The sequence below is a fragment of the Leucopleurus acutus genome (genome assembly GCF_964270905.1).
Source record: "Leucopleurus acutus genome assembly, chromosome: 15".
NCBI lineage: Eukaryota > Metazoa > Chordata > Mammalia > Artiodactyla > Delphinidae > Leucopleurus > Leucopleurus acutus.
Window position 1 is genome coordinate 34,870,429 of NC_139157.1, and position 27,841 is coordinate 34,898,269.

General features: G+C 36.2%; 1 protein-coding gene across 1 annotated transcript in view; it reads right to left on the reverse strand.

The window, feature by feature from the left end:
• The window catches only part of RSPO3 (R-spondin 3), a 76,892-nt gene that overhangs the window by 15,412 nt on the left and 33,639 nt on the right, over window positions 1-27,841 (reverse strand). Inside the window, exon 4 of the mRNA XM_082856114.1 lies at window positions 23,128-23,325. Within this exon, the coding sequence (XP_082712240.1) occupies window positions 23,128-23,325 (198 nt within the window). The remainder of the gene's footprint in view (window positions 1-23,127; window positions 23,326-27,841) is intronic.

Sequence of the window (27,841 nt, forward strand, 5' to 3'; positions counted from 1 at the left end):
ATGATATGATGGTGGTGGTGGTCTCTATGAAGATATAAAACAGTTGAGTAAATCAAATCACCTTTGAAAACAGAAGAGCCCTAATTTGACTAAAATAAAACCTTAATTTTTTAAGACTTTTGGTGGAAGTCCTTAACCCACTCAAGTCCATCTGCTTTAAAATTTTAAAAATCTTACTCCTTATGTATTGCTCAAACATGTTATTGTCTCTTCATTCTCATTTGGTTCAAGCCTCTTACCATCTCCAGAGTGTAATTCTGCAAAACTAGGGACACTGCATTTTTTTGCTTCCAGCTGTTTTCCACTTTGCTGTCAGGTTACCCCCTTATAGCACAGAGGGCTGCTCTGCTGTTCCTGTTGGTCTCTTGTTTTTTTAATCTCCCCTGTGCCTGTATTTCCAAAGTTGGGAATACATAGCTTAGAAGGCCCTTCAGAATCTGACTCCAGTCTATTTTATAGTGTTATTTTTTACCCTAGTTTGCCTTTGCTTCAGCTATACCACGTGTCTCATGAATATCTGATCACATCACATTCTTTCTTGCTTTTGTGCCTTAGATGCTCGTCCTTAATGGAAAGCTTCTTTAGCTGGAAGAATTCTACGTGCTTTTCAAGAGCCAATAACACTTTACCTCCTCTGTTTCCAGAACACTGTACCCATCTGTCTATTTTGCCATTATTTGTTTACAACTAACTCTCACATGAAATTGTGAACTCTTAAGTGAGTCTCATACAGATTTGTGTATCTTCCTTGTCATTTTCACTTCTTGCATCTAGCATGGTTCCTGGCATACAGTAGTTACTCAACACATAAAGTCACAAGAAAGAATAGGCAGAGTGTTCAATGCCAGAATCATACAGAGCTAGACAAGCGGTGATACCACAAGGCTTAAACAGCAAAAGAGTTTAACGACAATTCTATTCATAAAAACAGATTTTCTAGTAGGACATCAAGTTATTTATCAGACTTAGTTTGCCTTTGCCACAATTATATTGCTTTGTCAGTTTCTTTATATTCTTTTTAGTAAAGGAATCTTTGCTTTTGGTGATGATGTGATCCAGTAAATAAAACTGTTCTATATGAGGCATGGCATCATTACGTCACCCCAGCTGGAAGCAGTAAGGATACAAGGTTTACTCATGGTTCCATCACATCCAGCTTCCAATTTTCTAAGCTTCGGTCTGTCCACTGATTAATATGCACAACACATGCATGATGAGTTAGGGATGATGGATTTAGTCATATTTTCTACAGTCTGTTTATGAGAAGGATTAACTTTCCTTTTTAAATCAGTGAGAGATAGTCAGAGGGGACACACAGGCAGAGTAATGAAAGAACTGGGCAGACTTAGCCGAATCTGTCAACAATTTCTTATGGAGGAAATCATCACCGTAAATGTTCACTTCATAAAAAGGAGCAATGCTAGTTGATGTTTGGTCCTTGGCTTGGTAATCATTTATTTACCCAGGGTCCATTCAGAGAGCATTATGTAAATTGGGAGCCCTTCAAATTTCTAAGAAGCATGATCTACTTTACTGGAACAGCCGTGTGGCAGGCAGAATAATAGCCTCCCAAAGATGTCCATGTCCTAATGCTGGAACCTATGAATATGCTACTTTACATGGCAGATGGGAATTAAGGTTGCAGATGGAATTAAAGTTGCTAATCAGCTGACTTTGAGATGGATAGAATATCTGGGATTATCTAGGTAGGCCCAGTCTAATTTCATGAGTCCTTAAAAGAACTTACAAGGAAGAAGAGGCAGAAGAGAGGGCCAGAGAGATGCTATGTGCAAAGGGCTCACCCTGCCATTTGTAGCTTTGAAGGAGAAGGAAGAGGCCCTGGGCCAAGGAATGTGGGCCATCTATACAGGCTGGAAAAGGCAAGGAAGTGAATTTTCCCCAGTGCTACTAGAAACAAACACTGCCCTGTGGACACACTGATTTTAACCTAACTAGGCATGTGTTTGTCTTCTGACATATAGAACTGTAAGATGATAAATTTGTGTTGTTTAAGATACTATATTTTTGGTAATTTATGGCAGCAGTAGAAAACTAATATGAGCCCAAACTTTGTAATGGTTTTCTTATATTTCAGTTAATAAATATATGCCAAAAATGGTTTTGAAGACCACTATCCCACTATTCAGATGCTCTAGGTAACCTGAATGGATCATCTTGGCTCTGAATAGCATCTAACTTGTCTAGACAGACTGTTAGAACATAAGCACCACAGATTTCTTTCTGGCAACTTTATTCCTCGAAATTTGGAGAAATAGAATTTACTGGTGACCAAGCCTGCAAAAAGCAGCTGTGTCAGAAATACTAATTTTTTAAAAAGTCATACCTCTAATACTTATCCAATTCTTGTGAGAACCCAAAATTTGCTTTTCCTAAAAATGATCTGATTAATTATAAGACAAATTGTGCAACAAGATGGGTCCTTCCCATCTTATTTTTTTGTATATGGTGCATACATTTTCAGTGTCAATTTGTGAACAAGGATTCCTATTAAGCAGAAATTCATCTGGAGTGTATCATCTGCAAGATCAGCTTTAAGAGAAATGAAAAAAATGTGAAGACAGGGAGATTCTTTAAGAATGAAATTATGCCTTCCTCCATGCGCCCACACCAATGTGGTTACAGAACTTTGGGGAATTTATTCCAATGTTTTCTGTACTCATGGTGTTCATTGCTTCAGTTCTTCCTATCAGAACCTCCTGAGGTCAGAAAGTTTTGCCCTTTTCAGAGACTTTTTTCAGCCAGTGAAGGCTTCTGAGCTAACCAGAAATCAAAATGGGATGCTGCATTTTGTCAGAACTGCATGTTTAGTCTGCTTTCTTAGGAATAATCAAGAAAAGTTATATGTGAAAAGACACAGATGCTCCTTTCTCAGTGATATTTTCATACTTTTGAAGTATAATATGAAAAAATCTAGTTGAAATCTAGAACAACATGTATTTTGTATATCCATGTATTTCATTGATTTATAGAAGCTCACAAAAGATAAATATCTTTTGGAAATGCCTAAGATTATATATATAATATTATTATATTATACATATATGTAATACAAGGCAATAAATGTTGTATCATGGTGATGTTGACCCTTAGTCCAGAATGTCTTTCTTTGAAAATGTATAGTAAACAGATATTCTACTATTTATTCTGACTTATAATTGAGCATATTTATAGCATGGAGAATATTTTTAATTTATCAGACTTCCAATCATTTTAGGAAAATCTCTAAGAGGTACCTAAAAATTAAGTTGCCCCAGATTTAATCATATTACTTATCTTCCATTTTTATTATTATGTGAAAAAAGTAGGACTCAAATTAAAGTTGCCTTAAGACATATATTTTGTTATGAGTTTAGTAACTAAAAAGCATGTGTGTATATGTTAGAGAATCTCAAGGAGTTGTTTGTAATATTTAAAGTTGTTGTCCAACCCAAATTCTATAAAATGTTACTACTTAACTATAATATACCATCTACTGCTTAAAAATCTATACAGTGCAATAGAATTAGTTAACATTTCAATATTTGGATTAAAGATGACTATAGACTCTCTCATAGGATGTAAAGCCCTAGAAGAGCAGCTAAGTAAATACCTATTAATATTCTATTAATACCAGTTTCATTTCACACTTCATTTCTATTTCAGAAATGAGTCAAAGGACTGTATCCAACAGATTGAGACTAATACTAGTGAAATAAAATGTATTATTCTATTCTATCATTAAAAAAACCAGCAAAACGCCAATAACAAAAACAAAACTTTAAGACCACTACTTGGCTCTCTCTGACTCCCTTCCCTGGACAGCCATTAAATAATTGACTTTTGAGGAAAAACAAGCACATTTGTAAAAAGTCTGGCTTCTTGTGAGTCCTTTCTCCCTTTGTCTTTCATCTCTTTTACTCAAGTTATAAAAAAAAGAGAAAGTAGATGCAAATCTTTTTAATTTACATTTTTAAAAACTTCTTTTCAGTTCCTGTTTCACCAATTTAGTTTTTCACCTAGCTTTGATTATCCATCTTTATAGTTTCTGACTTACTATGTTCACACCTTATCAAAAATTCTAATAGAATATAGAGTTAAGTTCTTGTGACCAGAACTTATTACTGGCATGGAACATTTGGTGCCAACCTCCAACGAATCCCAGATTACATTTGTATCCACGTCCTCTTTTTGACAGGGTACTATCTTCTGCTGTCTCTGGGCAAATACACAGGTCCTGTCTGCTGGATGACCAGCTGGGTTTAAGAAGGAGACGGACTCTCATGGTTGACAGCTAACCAGATGAATGTGCCTCTTCTGTACAGCTGAGGTAAGGAATTGTCATCAGTGAGTGTTTGGTACAATTTGGTAGCTTGAAAGGCTGGGAATTCACATTTGTGATATTTAAGCAGATTTTAGTCTCATTGGCTTATTCCCAAGAATTGGGTAACATGTTATAGTTTTTGATGACTTGTTGGTTATTTGTTATTCTTCTAAATTCCCAAAGAATGAGCAAAATATCCAGTGGGAACACTGACATGAGCAACAGACTTAGCAGTCACTTTTGTGAGCCATCAGCCGTGGCACATCACATTAAAAACCCCAAACACAGGCCAACCTTGGGTCAGAATTCTCCCCAGTTAGAGGAAGACTCTACCATGAAGGAAAAGAGCAAGTTCAGAAAGAGTCTTGGCTTAAAATGTAAGGTTTGAGAATCTTAGTCGAGTGGAAGGGGTGGAAACAGGTAGTGTTTATTAGAAATAAAAATTTGCTGCCACAGAGAATCACAGGGATTATCAGGAGTATAGTAATTCAGCTACAAGGAATTCATACCTTGTAACGGGTGTCACCTGAGTTAAATGAAGATGAACTTTGACTTTTACTTAAAATTAAATAAATATATAAACCCTAGAGTAAAATATTTCTTTTTTAAAATGTGTCTTGAGGTTTTTCATTATCCAAACCCTGGATTATCGTAAATTCATCCTAAATTTCTTTCCGGTGACTCCTAAGATAAAGTGCTTTTTTTCCCCCTTCCCTAGACATTAAAACACATTTTACTCTTTTTTTTTTTTTGCGGTACGCGGGCCTCTCACTGTTGCAGCCTCTCCCGTTGCGGAGCACAGCCTCCGGACGCGCAGGCTCAGCGGCCATGGCTCACGGGCCCAGCCGCTCCGCGGCATGTGGGATCTTCCCAAAACGGAGCACGAACCCGTATCCGCTGCATCGGCAGGCGGACTCTCAACCACTGCGCCACCAGGGAAGCCCCACATTGTGCTCTTTTAAAGGCTTATTCTTTCCATCTGCTTGACCATATTAAGAATTGTCATGAAAACTGGCTGACCTAAAACAAGTGGGATTTTAGGACCCAAAGAAGCTAATAGTAAGGAGTGAGCATTTAGGTCTATTCACCAAGAAAAAGGAAATAACAAGTTCCCTGACACTGGAGCTTCAATTCCTTTTGTTACAGGCTTGTACTTCAGCTTCTTTTTCTGCTTAGTCATTGCTTTAACTCCCACTCTGAGATTAATTGCATGACCCTTGGAGATGAATGATCTTCCACTTAATCTTAGCCAATGCAATCTGGACAACCTCAGGGTTGGTGAGGCTCCTCTTGGGTGGTTTTCATTTGTTTTAAGAACATTAAAGTATCTCATAAATCTATATTTATTATATTGGTGAGTAATCTACTATAATTAAATATGAAATGCTGAAGACAATGTTAAGGTAACATTGGGGTCACAAACCTCTTTTTATGGTGGTTTCATGGCTGCAAAAATACTCTGGAATTTGCTTTTGTCTTTATGTCTGCATCTGTTTAACATTACGAAGCATCCAACAGCATATCATTTTCAAATGGACACTTTATAAGTGTTTTAAAATAATAGTGATGTTTCTTGATTATAAATACACACTGCTTATAACAAAAAAATTTAAGATGAATCTTGGAGAGAATGCAGCTAACCATACCCTCATTCAATATGAAGTGTCTTCACTCACCAGTATTAGAAAATTTGGTGAGCCAGTTTTAATACAGTATTTAAGAATATTCAGGGTTTAATACTAGATCTGTTCCTACTAGTTTTCGATTGAGACCAGTATGGAGGTAACAGAAATCAGGCAAAGTAATAAAAAAAATCAGCTCAAGTCCATGAATTTGGATCCATGATTTAGAATGGACTATGATAAATGTGCTAAAATTGACCTTTGTAATACCTTCAGGGAGAAAAAGGATTTGTTATGCAAATTAATATTGGAACAAACAGTTGTTTTTAGAGGTGTTTAAATTATCAAAAAGTATAAAATTTTCCAGCCCTTTATATCATTTATGAAAAAAATCAATGTTACGAGGAAGTATTATTTGATAACTGAAGCAGTCACCTAACCAATTTTCCACTTGACTGCAATAGATTAATCATATGCAGTTGAGGAAAGTATCACAATTGCATGTTTTTCAAACATATTCTGTAAACACTAGCAAAGCTATTCCTTTGGATTTTCTGAATTTTCAATATTAAGCAAGATGCATCCCTCCAAACCTAACAAAAACTAAATACTATGCTTTGGAACTTTGTCTTCAGTAAAGGAACTCAATTTTCTAAGTTAGACAGATGAACAAAACAAAACAAATGTGCATACCCAAGATAAGAGACGCTAAGTGTCAATTATAGGGATAAAACCACAAATCAATAAATAACTCATACTAGGAAAATATATATGTTAGAGGACAAATGAATTATAGAACATAAAGAGAGTGAGAGTGAGTGTTTTCAACAAGCTGGGATAGTCACTTCTTTTTGTATTGAAATGTGCTACAAAATCTATTGACTATGAAGTTTTAAAACTGAATAAATCTTCATGCATTTGTACCTAAATTCAGGAATACAAATGAAAGAGTTACTCACTCATGTGATTCCATGGCTAGTTTAAAGAGGTAAGATAAAGCTGCCCAAAGGTAGAAGCGTCTCCATAAATCTAAACACTATTTCTATCAGACATCCCTGCAAACTGGCCTAGGAAAATTTTACTGAGTACTTCAAACGTAAATCTATTGTATGGCTGAGAATGAACACAAATAGATCACAAAACGGGCTTTGTTAAAGAAAAATGTGTTGGCGACTATGTTCCCAGTTCTCTGACTCCGTATGTTATTAGTTTTAATTACCGTGTAGCACACACATACTTAAATTTTGAGGAGAATGAAGTTAGACTAGTTACATTCTAATGGCTCTAGAGATATGGTGTCAGTGAGGTCAGCTTGTAAAGCCATGGTCCTCATGTTCCCACAGGACAGCAGCAACAAAATAAAATCCAGCATATAAGCAGTTTCATTATGTATCTGTAACCCCGATTTCTTAACATCCCATGTTTCTTTTGCTCTCTTCACACCTCTTGGTCTTTTCCTGATGGGAGCATATCCACTATTCAAAAATGAGATTTAGTGAAGTGTTTGTAAAAACACACAGGCAAGGCCAAAATGGCAGCCACCAATTTGTTCTTATTTCCATCAGGCCATCCTTGAATTCAAAAATCTCTAATTATGTTTCAAGTGCTTTAGAAGTCTTAATAGATCACTAGTAGGTTTTACCACATCTTAATTCTGAAAATCTGTATATAATTTAAAGAAAACATATCCATGTGTTTCTGACTAACTTGCCATTCAGCTTATTTTGTAAGCTCAATTTCATGTCTAAAAAATAGTTAAAAGCCTCTTTAAATTGTTAAGCTTTTGCCAAGAACAAGGTATCATAAACACACACACTGTTTATGGGTTGGTCTTTGACAGCCCAAACTAAAGTCTGTAAATAGCTATCTAATAATACTACTAGAGGAAATACATGCTCCCATCTTTTTGCAAACAAATAGCTTCCTGCCCTCTCTTTGCCTATTTGGAGGAGCATGCTATATATATATTTATAACGTTATAGTGAAACTCTTATTCTGCTAACAGTCAGTTTCCCTTGTTTTCAAAGTTAAGCTACTATATTCTAGGAGGAATTTTGCACCAGCGCCCTAGCCTCAATCTCACGTGCCTTCAGCAGATGTCTACAGCAACTGAGAGCAGCATGTGATTTTTCCATATAGTCGTGAGTTCCCAAAGAACAAACCAAAAGTCATGCTGCATCTGCTTTATTCGTACATGCACATTGTGTTCTCTCTTGGAACTCTGTCCTCTTACAGCTTGCTTCAGGCTTGGAAACCTCCTGGGCTGGGAACTTTGCTCCATGTCTGGCATATCCACTGATTCATACGACACTTAGGAGACCATGTATACTTCGTAAATTGAGTTGAAAATCTGAACCTCCGAAACACATTTTTTAGTAAATTTCATTTTACGTCTTCATTGTTAATTTATAGTAGTTGGATGGAGTATTAATTTTCATAACCTTTTAAAAAACCAAATGAGGATCTTCATTAGGTCCCATATTTAAACATAACCCTGTGAAAATTGCACATGGCACTTAGAGCCTGAAGGTCACTGACTCTACTGACTGGCAGTGTCTTTGTTTAGACAGTGTGATGCTGCTAACATAACCATTTACTCCATTTGAATACGATGTTAGCAATTTGTGAAAACCATTTGGCTTTAAAACAGCAGTGTGATTTGAGGCAAAAGGCCAATTTGCTCATTAAGTTCAAGTTTGTTCTTTGAACAACAAAATGATTGTAAAACAGAAAGAAAGATTTAGCAGATTTCGTGATAGAAATAGAAGGTTCTCAATTTTATCAGCAACAAAATGACAATAATAATAATGGCTAATGGCAACCACATGTGTGGTGTGTATAATTTTAAAAGGTCGGAAAAATAGAAATAAATGGTCATCTTGAATATGTGTCAAAAGTGTTGAAAGAGACAGTGTAGAAAGAAGACTGGATTAATAGACAAAAGGTCCACATTCTAGTTCTGATTCATCTGTTTACTAGCTAACACTCTTAAGGTTGTTATAAACTTTCTTCAGCCTCAGTTACTTGAAATTTCACTGGACTTGGAGTCAGGTCTGGGTTTGAGTCCTGTGTCTGTTGCTTCCTATGTGTGATTTAAAGTCAACTACTCACACTCAAAGCCTCAATTTCCTCATTTTTAAAATGGAGTAGATAACAACAATGCAGACATGCCCAAAATATTTGAAGAACTACATAAGATAATTATGCAAAACTGCCAAGATTCTGACAAATCATATTCTTAAATCACAGCCCAATCATAAAGAATCTATGTCAATGGTTATGGTTATTGGATTTGAGTAAGGACATACAACCCAAGCAAAGTATTTTCTTTGGCTTTTTGTAAGGTGATTTGGGGTCCACTATAATTACCCTGGAAAACCATTTTTACTTCTTCTTTAATAACTAGAAGTCTCATCTCCATTTTAATCGTCTTATCAAGTTCCCAGGAATAATATAACTAGGTAACAACTACTCTAGCTTTACCCCTTAGGGTCCAGTGGTGAGAAAATTCCCTTCTAGTTGTTGTACTATTTAGTGGGGCTCCATGGAATATTAGGATTTAAATCCACTCAGAATTTGGATTTTTTTTTTAAATTTGACTATAAAAGCTGTATATGTTAAACAACTTGATTTTAGAGAGTAAGATCAATAGTTAAGGGCTTTTTAATTATTCATAAGCTTCCTTTCCAGAGAAATGTAGGCTTGTGAAACAGGCCTTTTAGTTTAAAGGAATAGCATTTCATGGCAAATCGAATATTTAATATCATTAATTAAAAATAGTTTTATGTTTCCTATGGAACTTTGGGTTTTTGCAGTTAGAAGATTCTGGATCACATGTTGGTAGTTTTATTCTTTTCAGTATTCTAAATACATATATTCAAGTCCTTTGGGTCTCTAACTTGTTTTTTTAAATTTAGTATTGCACACACATTTTTAGTTAAGCAATAAACATCTGTCATCTGCCATTTATTAATATTAATTATAAATAGTCAGTGGCTCATGGGATCCAAGTACAGCAGCTGAGATTTTTCTAAATCTGACCTCCTTAGAGTTTATACAAAAAGTGTTCAGAGTACTTCTCCTAAGCTCCTAGCCAATTTAAGGCTGGTTTGCAACCTAGTGTTTTAGATTCTGCATCTAGCAATGAAAAATGACAAACTGACAAAAAAGATAAATGACAAAAATCCTGAAAAAAGCATTGTGCTAGGGGATTAGGTGGGACAAATGACAAGAAAAGATGCTCAAAATGATATGGTGCCGTTCATTAACTATTACTACAAGCTAAAGGTTATGTGTACAGTGTATGTGTTAGGAACATTAAAAATGTCATGTCCCTTTTCCATAGTTTTGTTGCTTCAGATGACAAATATGGAAGCCACATTTCCATAAATTAGTATAAGAGAATACAAATTTGGGGAGAAAGTCAAGAAACAAACAAATACAAAGCCAGGCATATTAGTATCTCCCAAGAGAGCTAGCGTTCACAGCTACTTATTTCTTGTCACCCTAAATATCCTACAGCTACAGCAACATATACCCTAAGACATCTGACATGACCTCCGCACAATGCCTTGGGGGGCACACTGACATATTTTTCCTTTCTGAGATTCAAGCAATTTTCCAAAGAAAAAATATTGTGCTATACTGTAGCAGAGGGGTCATAGAAATGTCAAGTTCAGGTTTTACCTGAGTCTAATTGAAAAGCGTAAAAGATTTTATAAACCATCTTGTTTAACGGTTTCAAATAAAATACCCTAGCAGAGGGCTACTGGTTGGTTAGCCCTTACTTCAATACGAGCACTGCTATTTTCTTTTATTATTTTAACTTGTGGTAAAAGTGCATAACATAAAACTTACCTTCTTAACCATGTTTAAGTGCACAGATCAATGGCATTTAGTATATTCACATTTTTGTGCAACCATCACCACCGTCACTCTCCAGAAATCTTTTCCTTTTGTAAAACTGAAACTCTGTATCCCTTAAATAGCAATTTCCATTCCCGCCTCCATGAAACCACCATTCTATTGGGTTGGCCAAAAAGTTCGTTCAGGTTTTTTATAAGATGTTACGGAAAAAGCCGAAGGAACTGTTTTGCCAACCCAATACTTTCTATCTCTATGAATTTGATGATTCTGGGTACTTCATATAGGTGGAATCATACAGTATTTGTCTTTGTGATAGGATTATTTTACTTAGCTTTATATTCTTAAGGTCCATTCATGTTGTAGCCTGTGATAGAATTTCCTTCCTTTCTAAGGTGAATAATATTCCATTGTACGTCTATATACCACTTTTTGTTATCTATTCATCTATTGATGGACATCTGGATTGCTTCCACCTTTTGGCTATTGTGAATACTACTACTATGAACATGGATGTACAAATATCTCTTTGAGACCCTGCTTTCATTTATGTTGGGTATATACCTACATACTTAGAATCGGTGGATCATATGGTAATTCTGTTTTTAATTTTTTTGCCAAACCACCATGATGTTTTCCATAGCAGCTCTGTCATTTTACATGATCAGCCTTACTAGTAGTCAGAAAAGCAAAAGGATACCATTGTTAATCCATCAGAATGGCAAGTCTTCAAAGGACTGATAACATCCAGTTTGGGCATCAGGAAATAGGCATTTCCTATTTATAAGGAAATAGGCATTTCTGATACACTGCAAATGTGAACTGTTCAAACCTTTTTGAAAAGTAATCTGGTAGAATACATTAATTTTTAAAATGTGCACATCCTTTGGTTTTTCCATCCAGTGTTTGGGACTCTATTTTATATTAGATCTCACAACTACTGAGCACTTACCAGATGCCAGACACAAGTCTCAAGAGTTTTATACACACATTAACTCCTTGCTACATCACTCCTCCACTACAACTCTGTGAGGTAGTTACTGTTATCATCCCCACTTTACAGATGAGGAAAATGGGATATACAAAGCCTAAGTAATTTGCTTAAAGTCATACAGCTAGTTAAAAGTACAATTAAGATTTGAAAACAGGTACTCTGGTTCCAGAGCCTGTGTTCTAAATACTACGATGTATCGATACTACGTCTTTAACCTCTGATAGAAAGGGAGTGCATCAGTTCATTAACATTATAGAGATTTTTACTGTAGTACTAAGAGCAAAAAGGGGAAAACATTTTGCTATCCATGTGTACCATTATGTTATATTGGTAGTATGCCATTATGGTATCCATTCGTACCATATCATATATACCATCACTGACGTTAAAAATAATGCTTTTTGGGGGCTTCCCTGGTGGCGCAGTGGTTGAGAGTCCGCCTGCCGATGCAGGGGACACGGGTTCGTGCCCCGGTCCGGGAAGATCCCACATGCCGCGGAGCGGCTAGGCCCGTGAGCCATGGCCGTTGACCCTGCGCGTCCGGAGCCTGTGCTCCTCAACGGGAGAGGCCACAACAGTGAGAGGCCTGCGTACCGCAAAAAAAAAAAAAAAATTATGCTTTTTTGAAAATTAAACAAAGAAAAAAATAAACACCAAATCTAGAGTTGAACTGAGATGGTTTTGGTTTCCAAACTAGTTTAGTACTCTTTTACTTAACTAGGCTGGCACTGCAACTATTAAACTACTTTGAAGACTGTGAACACAAGAAGAAACAATGATTCTGTGAACATATAATCCTTTGAAAATGGAGGAAACCTGCAGGAATGGAAGGAAAGGGTGTTAAGGCAGTAAACAAAGCAGGAGGAGGGGCACTAAGGGCACACAACATGGTAGGAAGCCGAAGGGCGAGGGAGAGACATTAACTAGGAAAACCGCCTCTCCTACACATTTCAAAGCAAAATTAGAAAAACTGGACAAGCGTGAATCCACCAAAAGTTTGCCCAAGAAATACTTTAGTAAACTGCATCTTAGCTATTGAAACAAACCAATTTGAAACAAACCAAAATTCCTTTATGATTTTGGTGTTGGTTGGAAACCAGAGGAGCATGACATCAGATGTTAACAGTTTGTACTTATTATTTTGAGGAATATTTCACTATTTCATACGTCCATGGTCCATAAAAAAGTAATTAGCTATCTAATTAGCGTTCTATAAATGAGGATAATAATTTTTGTTCACAGGTTGTAATTAATTAGATATTTTAACTACTGATCCTGAGTATGCATACATTTTTCTATGACTCATTTTTGGAATTAGCAATTATTCATATTTTCCAAGTATGAGTTCAGTGTGTTGATATTTCCTTGCCTAAAATGTGATATTATTCAAAACTCAGTGAAAAATAAGTTGCATTGTGCTTCCAGACATTAGATTTCACATCATACAAAAGTAAAAGGGATATCTCATTTTAAAATGTATGTTTTGCATTGAGATATAAAATGTAATTGGACTCTGTTCATAAACTATTTCCTAAATCTGATCTCTTGCAAAAATAAGAAAAGCAGGCTTTTCCAGCAGAAACAACAAATAAACAAAACAAGCCTTTACAAGATATATTTTTCAATTATGGCAGCTCAGGCTCACAGAGGCTAGAGTTATGACCGGGTGGTGTATACACAGTATAAACACAAGAGTTCAGTAATTAGGTTTGAGTTAATTTTAAAGTTTCACTGGCCTGATGTATAATCAAGCAAAAGGTCATTACCCACACTGGTACATTTCACACAGAACTTCAGCAGCTAGAAATGGAAATGGACATGTCTTTACTTAAGCTTGCACAAATCAATCCCAGAAAGCCTTCATATGAGTACTGGATTCTTTTTCTATTCATTTCAGAGCCAGTTTACTCACAAAACAAGTTTTCTAGCAAACCAGAGAAATCAGAAAAAAAATTAGTTAAAATATTATTAGCATTATGCTAGACATGCCTCTCTAGTCTAAAACAGATGGAGTAAAACTTTGGTTACACTTTCTCACTTAAATGTTTTTTGCCATAAATAGTATTGGATAGGGATTACCCTATAGAAGAGTACAAGCTTCTAGATTTTGAGCTTTTTTTTTTTTTTTTGGAAGAAGATCATTTGCATCTGTTGTTTTGTCAGCCTAGCACTCATTTCTACACAGAACTGCTACTCAAAGTGGCTCACGTGTCCCTTGGCTTCAATAGTGAGCATGTGACTGAGGCAGACCAATCACAGTACTCCATTTCCTCTGCCACAGTGATGGGTTCAAGGGTAGACATGTGAGCCAAGCTGGGTCAATTTTCACCTTCCACGAGATTGGATGAATGGACTCTGAAGGAGAGAGCGCACTATCCTTTTGGACCAAGAGCAGCGTGGATATAGATTTAGGGTTTCCCAGAGCCAGCTTTCCCTGTGAGTAGAGACAGACTCACAGTAGCAGGGGAGAACAAGGCCAATAAACAGACACAGAGGCAGGATGACTTGAAATGGCGAGAAAGAAAGAGGAGAGAAGAAGATGGAGCCAATGATATTGTTCGAGCACTTAGAGCAAACTGTGTCTTCAGCAAATAGTTTACTTTTTGCTTAGGGTAATTCGAAATCTGTCTTTTCAAATATCCTGATGAATATACAGAAGGTAACAGTGACCTTGGTGAAAAAGGACTGTCAATGAAAGATAAACACTCAGATATTGTTTTTCTGTTAAAATAATAATTACATACATTTGCAAATAATTTTTTAGAGAAACTGAAAAACAGTAAGAAAAATGATAGAAAAGCATTTCCAATTTAGGACATGAGGAATGGGGTGCTTTAACCAAAAGGAAAAGGGAACTGAATAGAAAATTAAATGGAAAGTGAAGTACCTGGGGGAAGAGAGCAGAAACTTAGTGGAATAACAAGTTTTGAAGAATTTCTCATTTACACCCATTTTGTACATGTTAATGTACACTGATGCCAGCCACTGTGCCGAAAACTTTATGCTTGGATTTGTCCATTAGTACAAAAATATACCACATTCTATTTGGGGTCTGCTTTGACAGCAATGTACAAGAATTAAACCATTAGAGTGGTCTTTCCCTTTCGGTGATGCTAAAAATGATACGGTTTTAATGTAAGCAAGTTTGAGGATGTTTCTGTTTCAATGAGGTCAGGGAATTTAATTGTAACCTGGCTGTATTTGCTTGGTCACACCTCTTGGGAGGCCTGTGGCCGAGGTAACCAGTCTTTTCTGTCAGGCTGTAACAATCTACAAAGTTAGTCTGTAACACTTCTATGAAGAAGTTACTGGAGTAGATAAAAAGAGAATAAGATAATGATCTATGGAAAGAATAATTCTTTTGTGCCTTCAAATGTGGGGTGTCTTCTTTGCCAAAGAGGTTTCAGCAACACCAGCAGTTTCAAGGAGTGACTGTGTTAGGGAGGTGGGAAGGAGGACAGGAGCATGAAAGGAGGAAGTGTCTTTTTTGGTGGAGAAATGTTTACTTTGTAATTAGCAAAGGACAAGAAGGCCCTTTTGGAAACTATACTTGGGGGTCCAGAATTTAAATTTATGCTGATGCTCTCTGAGGCTCTCTCTAGGGAACCCTCCTAATTGGCAGGGATCTCAGTTGGCTAGAACAGGCTGCACATGAAGCCAGGGTCTCAGGGTCATTTCTCCAAAGGGCCTGTTAACTCAGCTCTGTTCCACAGCCACAAGCTGTACCTTTAACCCTACTTAGCCATCTCACAAAAACACATTAGCATATCAACATGGTGGTCACAGAAAAACAGATTTGCCTTGAGACCAAAACAAAAAGTAGGCAGAGATATTTCGTTTTTGCCAGCATAAACAAATGTCTTTGTAAATGTGTTAGCAAACTAATGAAACTGCAGCTACCGACAGAAGAAAATCACAAAGATGAAAACTGTCCACACAAGCATATGCTACAAGTGAGCTGATCATCGATTGTCTTTACTTTGTGGACCAACATAAACCATGACACCAATATCTAGATTCATGATGGCAGGGACTTTTGTCTTTCTTGTCCATTGCTATATCTTCAGCACCTAAAAGTGCCTAGCACATAGCTGGTGCTTTAATAAACATGTGTTGAGTGTATGAAGGTATCCTGGCCTGGCCTTTTATTTATTCTTCCTATTCTGCCCTTTACAAACTGGAAAATACAATAGAAATAATCTCCTATATACCATCTCCTGCATCAACCACTGAGTGTTTTTACAAAGGAAGAGACACTACATTAGATAGGAAGAGAATGTTGAATAAACGAGCGATCACACTCATCTAATTGCAAACAAGAGAAAGACCTCTGTGGTAGATGGAGAAAATGGTTACAATTCTCCACTCATCCCTGTGTGTGCATGCCAAGTTGCAAAGTAACTATGGGACTTCTCCCCCAAGAGGTGAAATCTATTTCAACTTTTGAATCAGGACTGGCCTTGCAACTTGCATAGAATAACAGAACATGGTGGGAGTAAAATTGTGCCAGTTCTGAGCCCAAACTCAAGAGGAACTGCTTCTTCTCTCCCTCTTAGAACCTTGTAGAACCCCTAGCCACCTTGAGGATGATAGAAACAGCAGTTTCCTCCATCCTCAACCAGTCTACCACATTAGGTTGCCAGCCAGAACTGCACAGTGAATCCCAGCCCATATTACCCACCCACATTTACCGTTAAATAAATGGTGGTTGTTTTAAGTCTGTATGTTTTGGGGTTATTTCTTACTTATGCAGCAAAAGCTAACTTGAAACAACTTCACCCCGATGCACAGGAGCTAAACAATGGCAAGAGCCTTGTTTGGTTGGGGGCTGAAGAATGCTTTGTTTACTACAGCTACTACTCTATTCAACAGACTGACCAGTGTGTGTTATGTTACATATACCAATGGGTTGAAAAGCATTAGGTATTTATAAAAATCACAAAAAGGGGGCTTCCCTGGTGGTGCAGTGGTTGAGAGTCTGCCTGCCGATGCAGGGGACACGGGTTCGCGCCCCGGTCCGGGAAGATCCCACATGCCGCGGAGCGGCTGGGCCCATGAGCCATGGCCGCTGAGCCTGTGCGTCTGGAGCCTGTGCTCCGCAACGGGAGAGGCCACAGCAGTGAGAGGCCCGCGTACCGCAAAAAAAAAAAAAAAAAAAAAAATCACAAAAAGGAAATCTCAGAAAGTATAAGCATTTGCAAGAATAATTTATTATAAAGATTGTTTTAGAATAGAGATGCTGCAGTATACACACCAACACAGCACAGAAGCCTAAAAATGATTTTTCTACCACCAAAGCAAGGTAGGGACTACAAAGATAATAACAACACTTAAGTATTTTCCCACTGTGAATAAAGCCCACCATGAATTTTGACGACTATGAATATTCCCAAAATCTTAGAGAGCCTACGAAAATGGAATGGTATGAACTTGGTATTGATTATAAAAAGATAAAAACTGCTGGTTGAATTATAAAAAATTGTATAGTACCTGGGATGGCAAAACATGAAATAAAAGGCTTCTTATTTTCTGCAGAACTTTTTCATTAACACTGAGAAATTTAAGAACACACAATGTAATTGTCAAATGTGCTCAAGGCGAGAAACCTCATAACTGTCATTTTACTTTTTTCAAAATCTATCTAGGTGCTGGATGTGATCCTTCAGCTCCATTATTACAGAGGGAAGTAAACTGTGCATATATAAACAATCTCAGCATGGTCTTCAACCCACAAACCTGGGCAACAGAGAATGCTTGCAAAGATCCTGCCATTGTAATGTCAATGTCAGAGGAATCAATGAAAGAAATTGGCGCCTGTCACAGAGGTGATAACACTCTTTTAACTATGTGGATAATAAATTCGACACATAGCTGTGAAATTTGCAAGCTGATTTGATGCTTCAAAGATTAAGCTGTAATTGGTGGGAAAGAAACAAAGAAGAGTAAGAGTTGAGTAATATGGCAAAGGAGAAAATATGTAATCAAATAAATCAGTGCATAGGCCATGAGTGAGCATAACTGAAAAGCACCCAAAGATGAACCATGTTTTTATGAGGATCTTCAGAGGTTAGGAGTGCCTACATCCTTCAAAAACAATAGCATACCTGTATTAATATTAAAAGCCTAATATTTAAATTAAGTTGTGGCATATACAAACTGTAATGTTTTCATCAGTAACAATGGTACTCTAGGTCTAGTTCTAGTATTTACAAAATTCAGAGAGATAAAATTTTGGAGTATTAGGTTGAATCCTATGAAACTGCTTATATTTGACCATTTATAATCAACAAAAATGGCAGTTTCATATGGTTTAACCTAGTAGATAGGAGTGTATTAAAAAACAAGAGACGACTGTAGCCACATAATTTGTCTCAGTGGAGAGAGAGCTAAATAGTGATTAAACAAATGACAGCCCTCTCCACTGGGGACATTAAATGAAAAACTGGGCTTAGCCTTTAAGAGAAAGTCCGTACATTTGTATTAAGGAACATTGCTCACAGTGAAAGGCATTAATTTGCAATAGACTACCTTTCTTGGAGGTTTTAAACATAGCTAAATATTTTCATGTGGTACTGGAATATTTGAAATTCAAATAATATTAATTTTTAATAAAATTGATTATTACCTTTGTAATGATTGGGGGGCAAAAATTTCCCCTCTGTTTCACCAAATTGTTCTTGTTACCAAAGGTCTGCACCATGTGCAGGCTTCCATTGGTGGCAATGAAAGGTTTTCACTGGTCCTTCCCAAAATCTAAACAAAAAACCCATTTGGGTAAGGACTAACATGGCCTCAAAGAGAGATTGTTGAGTTTATACCAGGGTTTCTCATCTTTGGCACTACTGGCAGATAATTTTTGATGTGCGAGGCTGTCCTGTGCGTTGTGAAATATTTAGCAGCCTCTCCCCACTAGATGCCTGTAGCATCCCCCTCCTCCAAGTGTGACAATGAGAAGTGTGCCCTGGGGAGCAAAATCATGCCTGGTTGAAAACCACAGTCTTTAATGCCACTCTTATCTCAGCTCTGTACTTTGTCGAGTTTTCTCTGACCTATGTTAAAGGGCTAGTGTACTGATTGGGTGTAGGGAGAGAGCAGAAAGCTCCCATCCTCCAGTGCTTAAACAGGATCAGTGTCTGTAGGCCAGCTGGTCCTCCTGCATGAGGTGATGGTGGTGAGAGGCCATCATCAAAATTCTCCAAGCCAGTTGGCATCCTACAATTTTGAGCTAATGACTCCTTCTATTTGGATTTTGAGAACTGTTCTGAAAATCTTGGCTAAATGTCTCGTTTTGAATTTGACTGAAGCTTTAATATGAATCCTTCCTGTATAAAACTCAACTCTTCATCACTGGAGTAGCTGTTATAAAGATCTTAAGAAGCTAACTAAAAGACAGAGGTGCAAACCTGGGAACAAAGTGGACTCATTTTTTATGTTTCCTTTTTTAAAAACAAAGTTTACTGTAACTTTAAATATAGTGCTCATGATAAATATAATGCATATTTATAATACTGGTATTTGAAAACATGATTAATAGCAATTTGTAAGTTAACATATAACACTTTTCTTCTATGTAAAACCTAGTAGAATTTTACAACTGTACTTTTAATTTTGGGAAGGCACATAAGGTGACCTTCAGTATGTTCAAATAATGCAGTAATTCCCACACTTGTTTCTTCCCTGGAAATGTCTCTGGACATTTTATTTATTTATATTTTAATGGATTCTTTTTCTCCTTCTCTGCTAGGAAGGATGCTATTTCTTCTTCACACCAAGAAAGTAGACCCTGCCCCATTTCTTCCATGACTCTGTTCTTCTCTCTCCTTTCTATCCCAAGATCATGTACTACATGTAATTAACTAGGATCTTATTCATGCAATTCACCAAAGAACAAAATTTCTTTCATTCTTTGTGAATTGCCTCAAAACCCATTACCTACAGGAAATTCTCTTCAGTTAATTAAAGGAATGTACAAATGAATGAAAAACATTTTGGTGATCTTCCTTTCTTTGCACCCTGCCTTCCAACCCAAACAAAAAAAATCACTCTTTTGCATCAAACGCCAACAAATATATGCTCCCCTGTTCTGTTTCACTTCCCCTTATCTAAAATGGTTACAAGCAATATATCAAAAGAGTTAATAAGTATGAGTTGGCAGCCATTAAAAGTGCATTTTCTCCTTGTTTACTTCTATTTACAATATATTGTTTTAAGGCATATGTGATACTAGTATACATGTTAGCCTTCATAATCTCTTAAAATAAACGTTATATATCTTTGACATTTAAGATATATAATTCAATTGAGATAGGCTCAAGCTAGAAACTACTGCATTGGTAATAACTTCTTATTAAAGCTAGTAATTGATGGAGAAGTTAAGATATTAAAAGGCAGCATGCCAGGTAAAGGGAAATAATCCTAAATGTGCAAACAAGTAGTACATCAGACAAAAGTTTAGATTTGGGGCTACAGAAATGACATTTATCTCCTCAGATTAACTAACTATAACTATTCTAAGAATGAGAAGAATATTAGTAAAGAAAAATGTGTGTATGTGTAAGATTTTGCAACCAATTTTTCATATATATATGAAAATTTCATATATACAAATATGCATCTCACAACTAGAATAATCCATTCTGTTACTAAAAACTAGTTCCTCCTATTCAGCTTCTTCTTTGTGTACATTTTAGAAAGTCATTTCTGGATCTTATCATTCTTCCCTGGAGACCTTGCCTTTGGCAATTACAACACAGCAGAAAAATTCCTGAACACATGCTCCATACCTTTTCCAAATATGAGTTATCTACTTCTGTCTATTGTTAACCTCTTGGGCAGGGAAGATAGATGTAAGTTTAAATTCAAGATTTTCAGGCTAAATTTTTTTTTAAAAAAACCTTATCTTTTAGCTTTCTCATCTGAAAATGCTCAGCCATGAATCTAAATGATGTTATTTTATGAATCTACAATCATTTAGGTGCAGCTCAAGTAATAGCTATTCTAGTGGTAGGAGAAATCATGTCTTCATCACTTTATTGTGTTTATATTTATCACTATTGTATAGCTCTGAGATATACAATATAAACAAGAAGATTCTGGGTAGTGTTATTATTTTGACGTGATATTTGATACAGTGGCATATCCAGGGGTCATAATTACTTTTCTATTTGGTTTCTTCATATTCAAATAGATATATTTTTGATATTTGAGTTACCATTAAGAGAAGTTAAGAAAACTAATAGGTTAGAGAAGTAAGGAATGAAGGGAGAAGTGCTTACCTTCCTATCTTAAATTTCTAGGCTACTTGAGAAATTATTTTTGACAGACATATAAAAAGATGAATGAAAATTAAATAAAAATGGAACTAAATCTTGAATTTATTATACATGTAATCCACATTTCCTACTTAGTAGTCTATGGATTATCAAATTTGAAAAAGAATAAAGCACCTAAAATTTTCTAGTTGTATAACATTTTCTTTGTAAACATAAAATGCCAATGTATCCTACTCAGAGGAGAAGAAACAAGGACCAGAAAGAAATTTTTAAGTCAAGCTTATGTTACAGGTTACTATTTTAAACTTCTTATGGCATTACTTATCTTAGTTGTTGCTAGTTTAAAAACTAACATTTTCAATGTTAATGTTTAAGTCAGTGCTAGCAAAATATATTAGAAGACCACATCCTCAAATAAAAGAAAAAAATGTAATTAGTATCATAATTTAATTTTTCTATTGGATGAGATTTTCTTCACTTATATTTTAAAAGCAAAGTATACTAAATACTGATTAGTAATGTAGAATCTTTGTGGAAAGAATAATATGAACAAAGACCACCTGTAAGTCATTAAATTTTAAGAAAATTTAGTAAACATAAGTAAATGTACGGCTATGGGAGCTTACCAACAAGTAGAGTGATGAAATATTTTATTTCCAAATCCAACTTTTAAAATCTAAGATGTTTTAAATTAATTGGTAACAAATGCCAGAAAGACCTTTTTCACTAGCCAACTTTCATTCCTTAAACCTAATTTTAATCAAAACCTCTTATAAATTTACAAAAACTTGAAGTTCCCTTAAAATAATCCATGTATTCAAAAAGTTTATCACATTAACTACTTGATTACTAATGGCAACGACATGCTGTGTCCATCCTGATGATGGTCAGTTTGGTCTTTCAGTACAGTGAAAGACACTGCAAAGTACGGGGGACCCAAGTCCTTTCTTGTATGAGCAAAGTTCAAGTTTTCACAGCACCCTCTTCTGTGTTTCCATCGAAATTTTCCACACACCAAACCTCCCTTACTATGTGATACTGTGATTATCTGCTTAAACATCTCAACCTTTCACTGGACTCTGAGTATAACTTCAGGATAGGGATGGTACTCTATTCAGTTGTGAATCCCCAGAGCTTAGCACTATGTGTGGCCATAAAATAAAAATTCAATAAAATGATGTTGAATGAATGAATGAATGAAATAAACAAAGGAAGTTCAACTACAGAGTCAGCCAAGCTGCAATTAATTGAGAGGATCATTTATAGGCTCACCAATAGCTACATAACATATTTGTAGGCAGTGGTGCTGAGGATTAGTGAGAAAGATGGAAAAATTATATTTTAAAAGTCAACAACTGCAGATCTTCTATATGGAAGTTTAATCACCTTAAAGCATCAGATTAAATGATATATTTTTCCTTGGCACTCATACGACTTCAGAACAGCCCTTACACAGAGTTATTTAATATTGATTTGGTAGGTTCTATAATCTGATGTATGAAATTACTGTAATATGAAAAAAAATCTGGGGATAAAATGTCACGAACGCTTGTATTATACTTATAAAATATGTAACCTTTAAAATATGTTTAGCTACAAAAGCTTAACACCTAATTGCACTACTTTGGTTTGTAGGCAATGAAGAAAGGAGTAAGCTGATGGCTGGTATTCACCATGCTCGTGTATCAAATGTTATTATTAGACCTTGTGTTTCTGAGGCTTCCCCTAAGTTTTCCAGGTACTAGGAAGGTAGACGATAGGAAAGATAATGGCCCAAAAGGAAGATATAGGCATATATTATATGCTTATAATGCAGCCCCCTTCCCTAAGATTCAATTAGCACACTTTTGTGTAGTTTAAAGTTCTGATATCAAGCTCCATTTTAAAAAATTACCACATCGATATTCTGTAATTTACAGCCAACATATTCTTTGTTTGGTACACATTTTAGGGTTTTCAGACGTGAGTGATAATAATAAATGTTTCCTAAGAAATAAAGTGAAATTTGCATCAAATCATGAGGATTCAAACAAGCACATGTTAGTATGATTGTACCTCGTTCTCCCTTCTGACACTTCTTTCTCTGCACTGTACACTTTCTTGTCTCACTGGTGGGGGGACACAGGTTACCCTTTGCTGATGGATGCTGTATTATTTCTCGGACCCGTGTTTCAGTCCCTCTTTTGAAGCCACATGTTTTTCCTTTTTTCGTGCATGGACTCCAAGGACTCCATTCACTGGCCTCACAGTGCACTGAAACAGAACACCAGAAACAGCCTCAGTTCGCTCACACATAGTTTCACAATTGTTAAATAAACAAGAAGGCATGCTTCCATCAATACTTGCCCAAATTCTGAGCAGAAATCCTGCAGAACAAAGTTGGGCAAGATGACTTAAAGATAAAACAAAGAGAAAGTGAAAGCAGGAATAGAATGTTTTCCACTTTTTGGTCCTCATATTATCAGGTAAACCCACTCTTGCATTGGGTTTACTTTTCACTGTAGATTTGATTAACCCAGGCATGAATATAATTATTCACAACTGACCAATGCTTTACAATTTCTAGAGCACTGCTACAATTATTGATAGATCCTGACCATAACTTGATAGGTTAGTCATTATTACATACTCGAGAATTGATTCTCAAAGTTTAGTGTGCAACAGAATCACCTGCAGGGAGGACTTGCTAAAACAAAGAATGCTGGACCTCTCCCTGTCCAGAGTTTCCAATTCAGTTGCCTGCGGTGGGGCCTGGGAATTTGCATTTCTAATGATACACGTGATGCACATTTGCAGGTAGTGAGAACACACTTTGAGAACTTCTGTGCTAGAGAATGATTAAGCAAAAAATGAATTCAGGTGCTTGGCCTACAACTCAGTGCTTTTTCTACTTCATGTGCCTTTTCTTGAGTACTTAAATATTGTCATTTATTCATGGGTGTAGATCAGGCATAGCAGTATCTGTTTTAAGTGAATTCTGGGTCAATTTCAGCTGATAAACTGCTTCTAGAAGTCACCTGACAGGCTGACTTTTAGGATGAACTGATATACTTTTTCTAAAACTTCTTTTGTAGATGTTTCCCTTTTTCTGTGTGTATCAATCTTTTCAGTTTTGGCTTTACAAGGTATTATAACAGATTTTTGCACTTCTAATAAAAATAAACACCTGCAAGGTGATATTCTTATATTTATGTTCATAAAATTTCCTGACTTACAAAGGAAACGGCTTGCAACAGTAACTCTTTCAGATGATATGACTCTCTTTCCACAAAAACAAATTCCCAGTAACCTTGCTGCCTTCTGATTTAACGAATTCTTATTTTAGAGCAGAATACTATTTTTCATACAACCTCAAGAAATATAACCTAAATGTTTCAGAAATTTAAAACCATGCACAATACATTTTTTTCACATGCTTTTTCAGTCACTTTCAGGTATCTGAATGCAACACAGAGTTGAATGGAAATGATTAGATAAGTGAATTTAAGTTTCTATGAACTTAAATGAACTCTACTGAACCACTTTCAAAGGAGTCTTCATGTTCAGTTGGTTAAAGAACAGAGCAACCAAATCACTTAATGATATCATAATCTCTTGCCAGTTAAGGTCATATCTCTGATCCCAATATTAGTCATTAAAAAGTAGGGGAGCTTTGCACATACAAATAAAAACACCTCCAAGAAAGCAAATGGAAAAATAAAAATCCAAGTTTGTGAGCTGTAACTTTGTTCAGTATTCATTTAATGCCAGAACTACATGGACTAAATTAGAAAAAAATTACGTGATGTGGAAATCACCCAAACTTTTGTGATTTTCATAAAAGCAAAGGTGGTCTAGGCAAATGTACACCTAGACTTAAGAAAAACAGATTTAAAAAATTACAACATAGGTAGCTATGAGTCTTTAGTCAGATGATGAATGGTTCTAAAAATGAAATTTTAGTGCCAATCTTAGATTATTCCATTGAAGAAGGAGGAAAAATATTCACAACTAGCGAGTTCAGATATAAAGAGCTCTAATAAGATGGGATAGTTAAAAGGCCTTGAGAGGAGAAGAAATTTTCTTAGCTAAATACTTTCAAATGAACCTTTAATGTTAGTATCCAAAAAATATTTTTGGAAAGAATGGAAACTTTGTTGATCATGTAAAGACAGCAAATAGGTTGATTTAAGTAGTATTCAGGTCATTAAATGAACAATATAGATCTGGGGCACTATTTGGTTAAAAGGTAATTAAGAAAAAAACAGAACTGCTCAACAGAAACTTCATTTCTTCTATCCTCTGTATTAAGAACAATCTTAACATTGGAACATTTAACTGTTCACTAATGAAACAAGTGTCTCAAAAAATGTTGTTAGCTCCTTGTCCCTGGAAGTGGTCATGGTGTGGTTGATCGTCAGCCTGGAATGCTGTAAAAGGGATTCTTGAACTGGAAGGAAAGTTGAATTGGATATTTCACCAGTAATGGTCTTACAACATTATTCATTTGTTCTCATTCTTGCTGCCTGACTGCATGGTTCCAGAGAGAACATAGCAAGGCCATGTTCTTTGCTACTCACTCTTTGGAGCTAGATATCTTCCCTCTGTGACTAGTTGAACAGCACCAACTCTCCAAGAAGAGCAATGAGGATGGCAGAATGACAGTGCAGAAAGCAAGCAAATTTCTGGAGCACAAAGTGGAAGAAATACATTCTCCTATAAAATTGGATTCAGTCGACATTTTTGCTTAATTTGACTTGCAAACCATGAGGAGTGGGTATGTTGTGACATAAATCTTTTACCCTAGCTCTGTATGAAGGTGGTGTATTCTCTGTTTATGACATGTTCTCTCAATTTAAAATCTGGGTAAGAAACAAGTCATGCAGTATAGATTTTAGCAAAGGGAGAGACACATTCTTCAACTTCTGCCGTAGAGAGCTAGAGTAGAGGTACTAATTATAGCACTGACAATAACTCACATTGTGTCCTTGGGATCACCATTTCAGCTCTCTGGGTCCTAGTTTTCATATTTGTTAAAGGAACAGCCTTTAATGGTCCTTTGTGATCATCAAGCAAGTCATCATTTTTTGTGAAATTCTGAGGCAATCCCACAGGCATGGTCCACACAAGTGCTTGTAGGCCAGATACCACGTGACGGGAGACAGCCCTTACGCAGCAAGCAACAAGAGCCAGCTGGGAACTAAAGTTGATTTGCCTATTCCTATGTCCTAGGTCATTTACACCTATCTGTTCAATGAGCCTGATTCACTAAATGGCTTTTAGATTGCTAACCCCTATTCTAAAATATATAAATTTCTTAAACGTAATTGTGTTAACCAAACAGTCTTTGTCTAAATAGTATTATAAATTACCAGGAAGCCTTAATAGCTAATCCAACAGTGCCAGGTGTTAAATGCTCTCTGATAGGAAAGCATTAACACATTTAAATAAATGGACTTTGAAGGACTGATGCTACACCTTCAACAACTAAGAAAATCTAAACATTCGCCCCTTTCCTGGGTAGAGCAATATCACAGACTTTCTGCAACTTATCCTGAATTTCTGTCCTTGAATATTTTCAGAACTGTTTCCTATTTTCTCCACAGTTTGGAAGTTATCACCTCTAATCATCAGCCCTCAGGACCTACAGAGAGATGAACTTGAAGTGCTTTCTCATGTACCTTTTACCCTATTTCTAATTTATTTTTCTGTGTTTTTATTGACTAGAGGAAAAAATAAGACTGAACCAAATTGAGCCATGAGCTGTTTCAGGAAAGTTGTTTTCCAGATGCTTCTGAGATTATCTTTAAAATATCATCCATTTGTTTCCTTCTCACAAACACTTTGTTTAGAAATAAATGTCTCATGTGGACCTGAAATGGTTAAACCACCACTTTAGAGTTATTTCTCCAGTACTTAAGATTCTAATGGATATGTCTGTGGGGAGCCCAGGGGTGTCCTGGAGACTATCTTGCACTGAATCAAGGGGACAATTGTGTGCATTTGCCAACAGCACTGCAGTATCAAAAGGTTCTTGCAGCTCTTGCCCAGGGGATTCTGAGATTTAGTATGCTGTTTCCCCATTTGGTTTAGCATCTGCTCCCCAACTGTTCACCAAGCTCGTAGCTGTAGTAGCTGCACACCATTTAAAACAGGGAAAATATAGCCTGACAGTGATCCGTTATTAGGCAAACAACTTGTCTGAGGAACCTCTCCTCCAGGAAACTCAGCCTGCAATTAATCAGGCCCTGGGACTGTGTCCTTCTGTCAGTCTAAGTCCAAAATCCTCTCCTTGTGTCTGAATACCTGTGCAAGCAGGGTGTTTCAGCAAAGCAGTGTGAGAGAAAAAAGTGAGAATTTTTTTAACCATATCAGATCCAGTTCTCGAAGTCTTTGATCCATCTACTGAGTATTAAAGGGCTGTATCCAGAGAATATGTTTCCTCCTTTTGGAAAATAAGTTTGGTCATTGGTTGACATTAGATCTAGGTGGAAACTCTTACCCTAAGGTGGAAATTTAGTTCAAGATCAAATTTCTGTGTGTGTGTGTATGTGTGTGTGTGTGTATATATATGGAAGTGTGCATGTATACATATAAATTACTATAAGTAAAACTTCATTAGATAATGATACAAAATAAATCTGTAATGATCACAATAGTTGAAATAGTTATCGATGGTTCCTAAGAAATAACAGTGCACGCACAGGGTGTTAAATTTACTGTGATACACGCTGAGTAAGGCCCATTAGGATGGTATCTTTGTAAAGAAGGAGGGAGCAAGCCTCTTAGA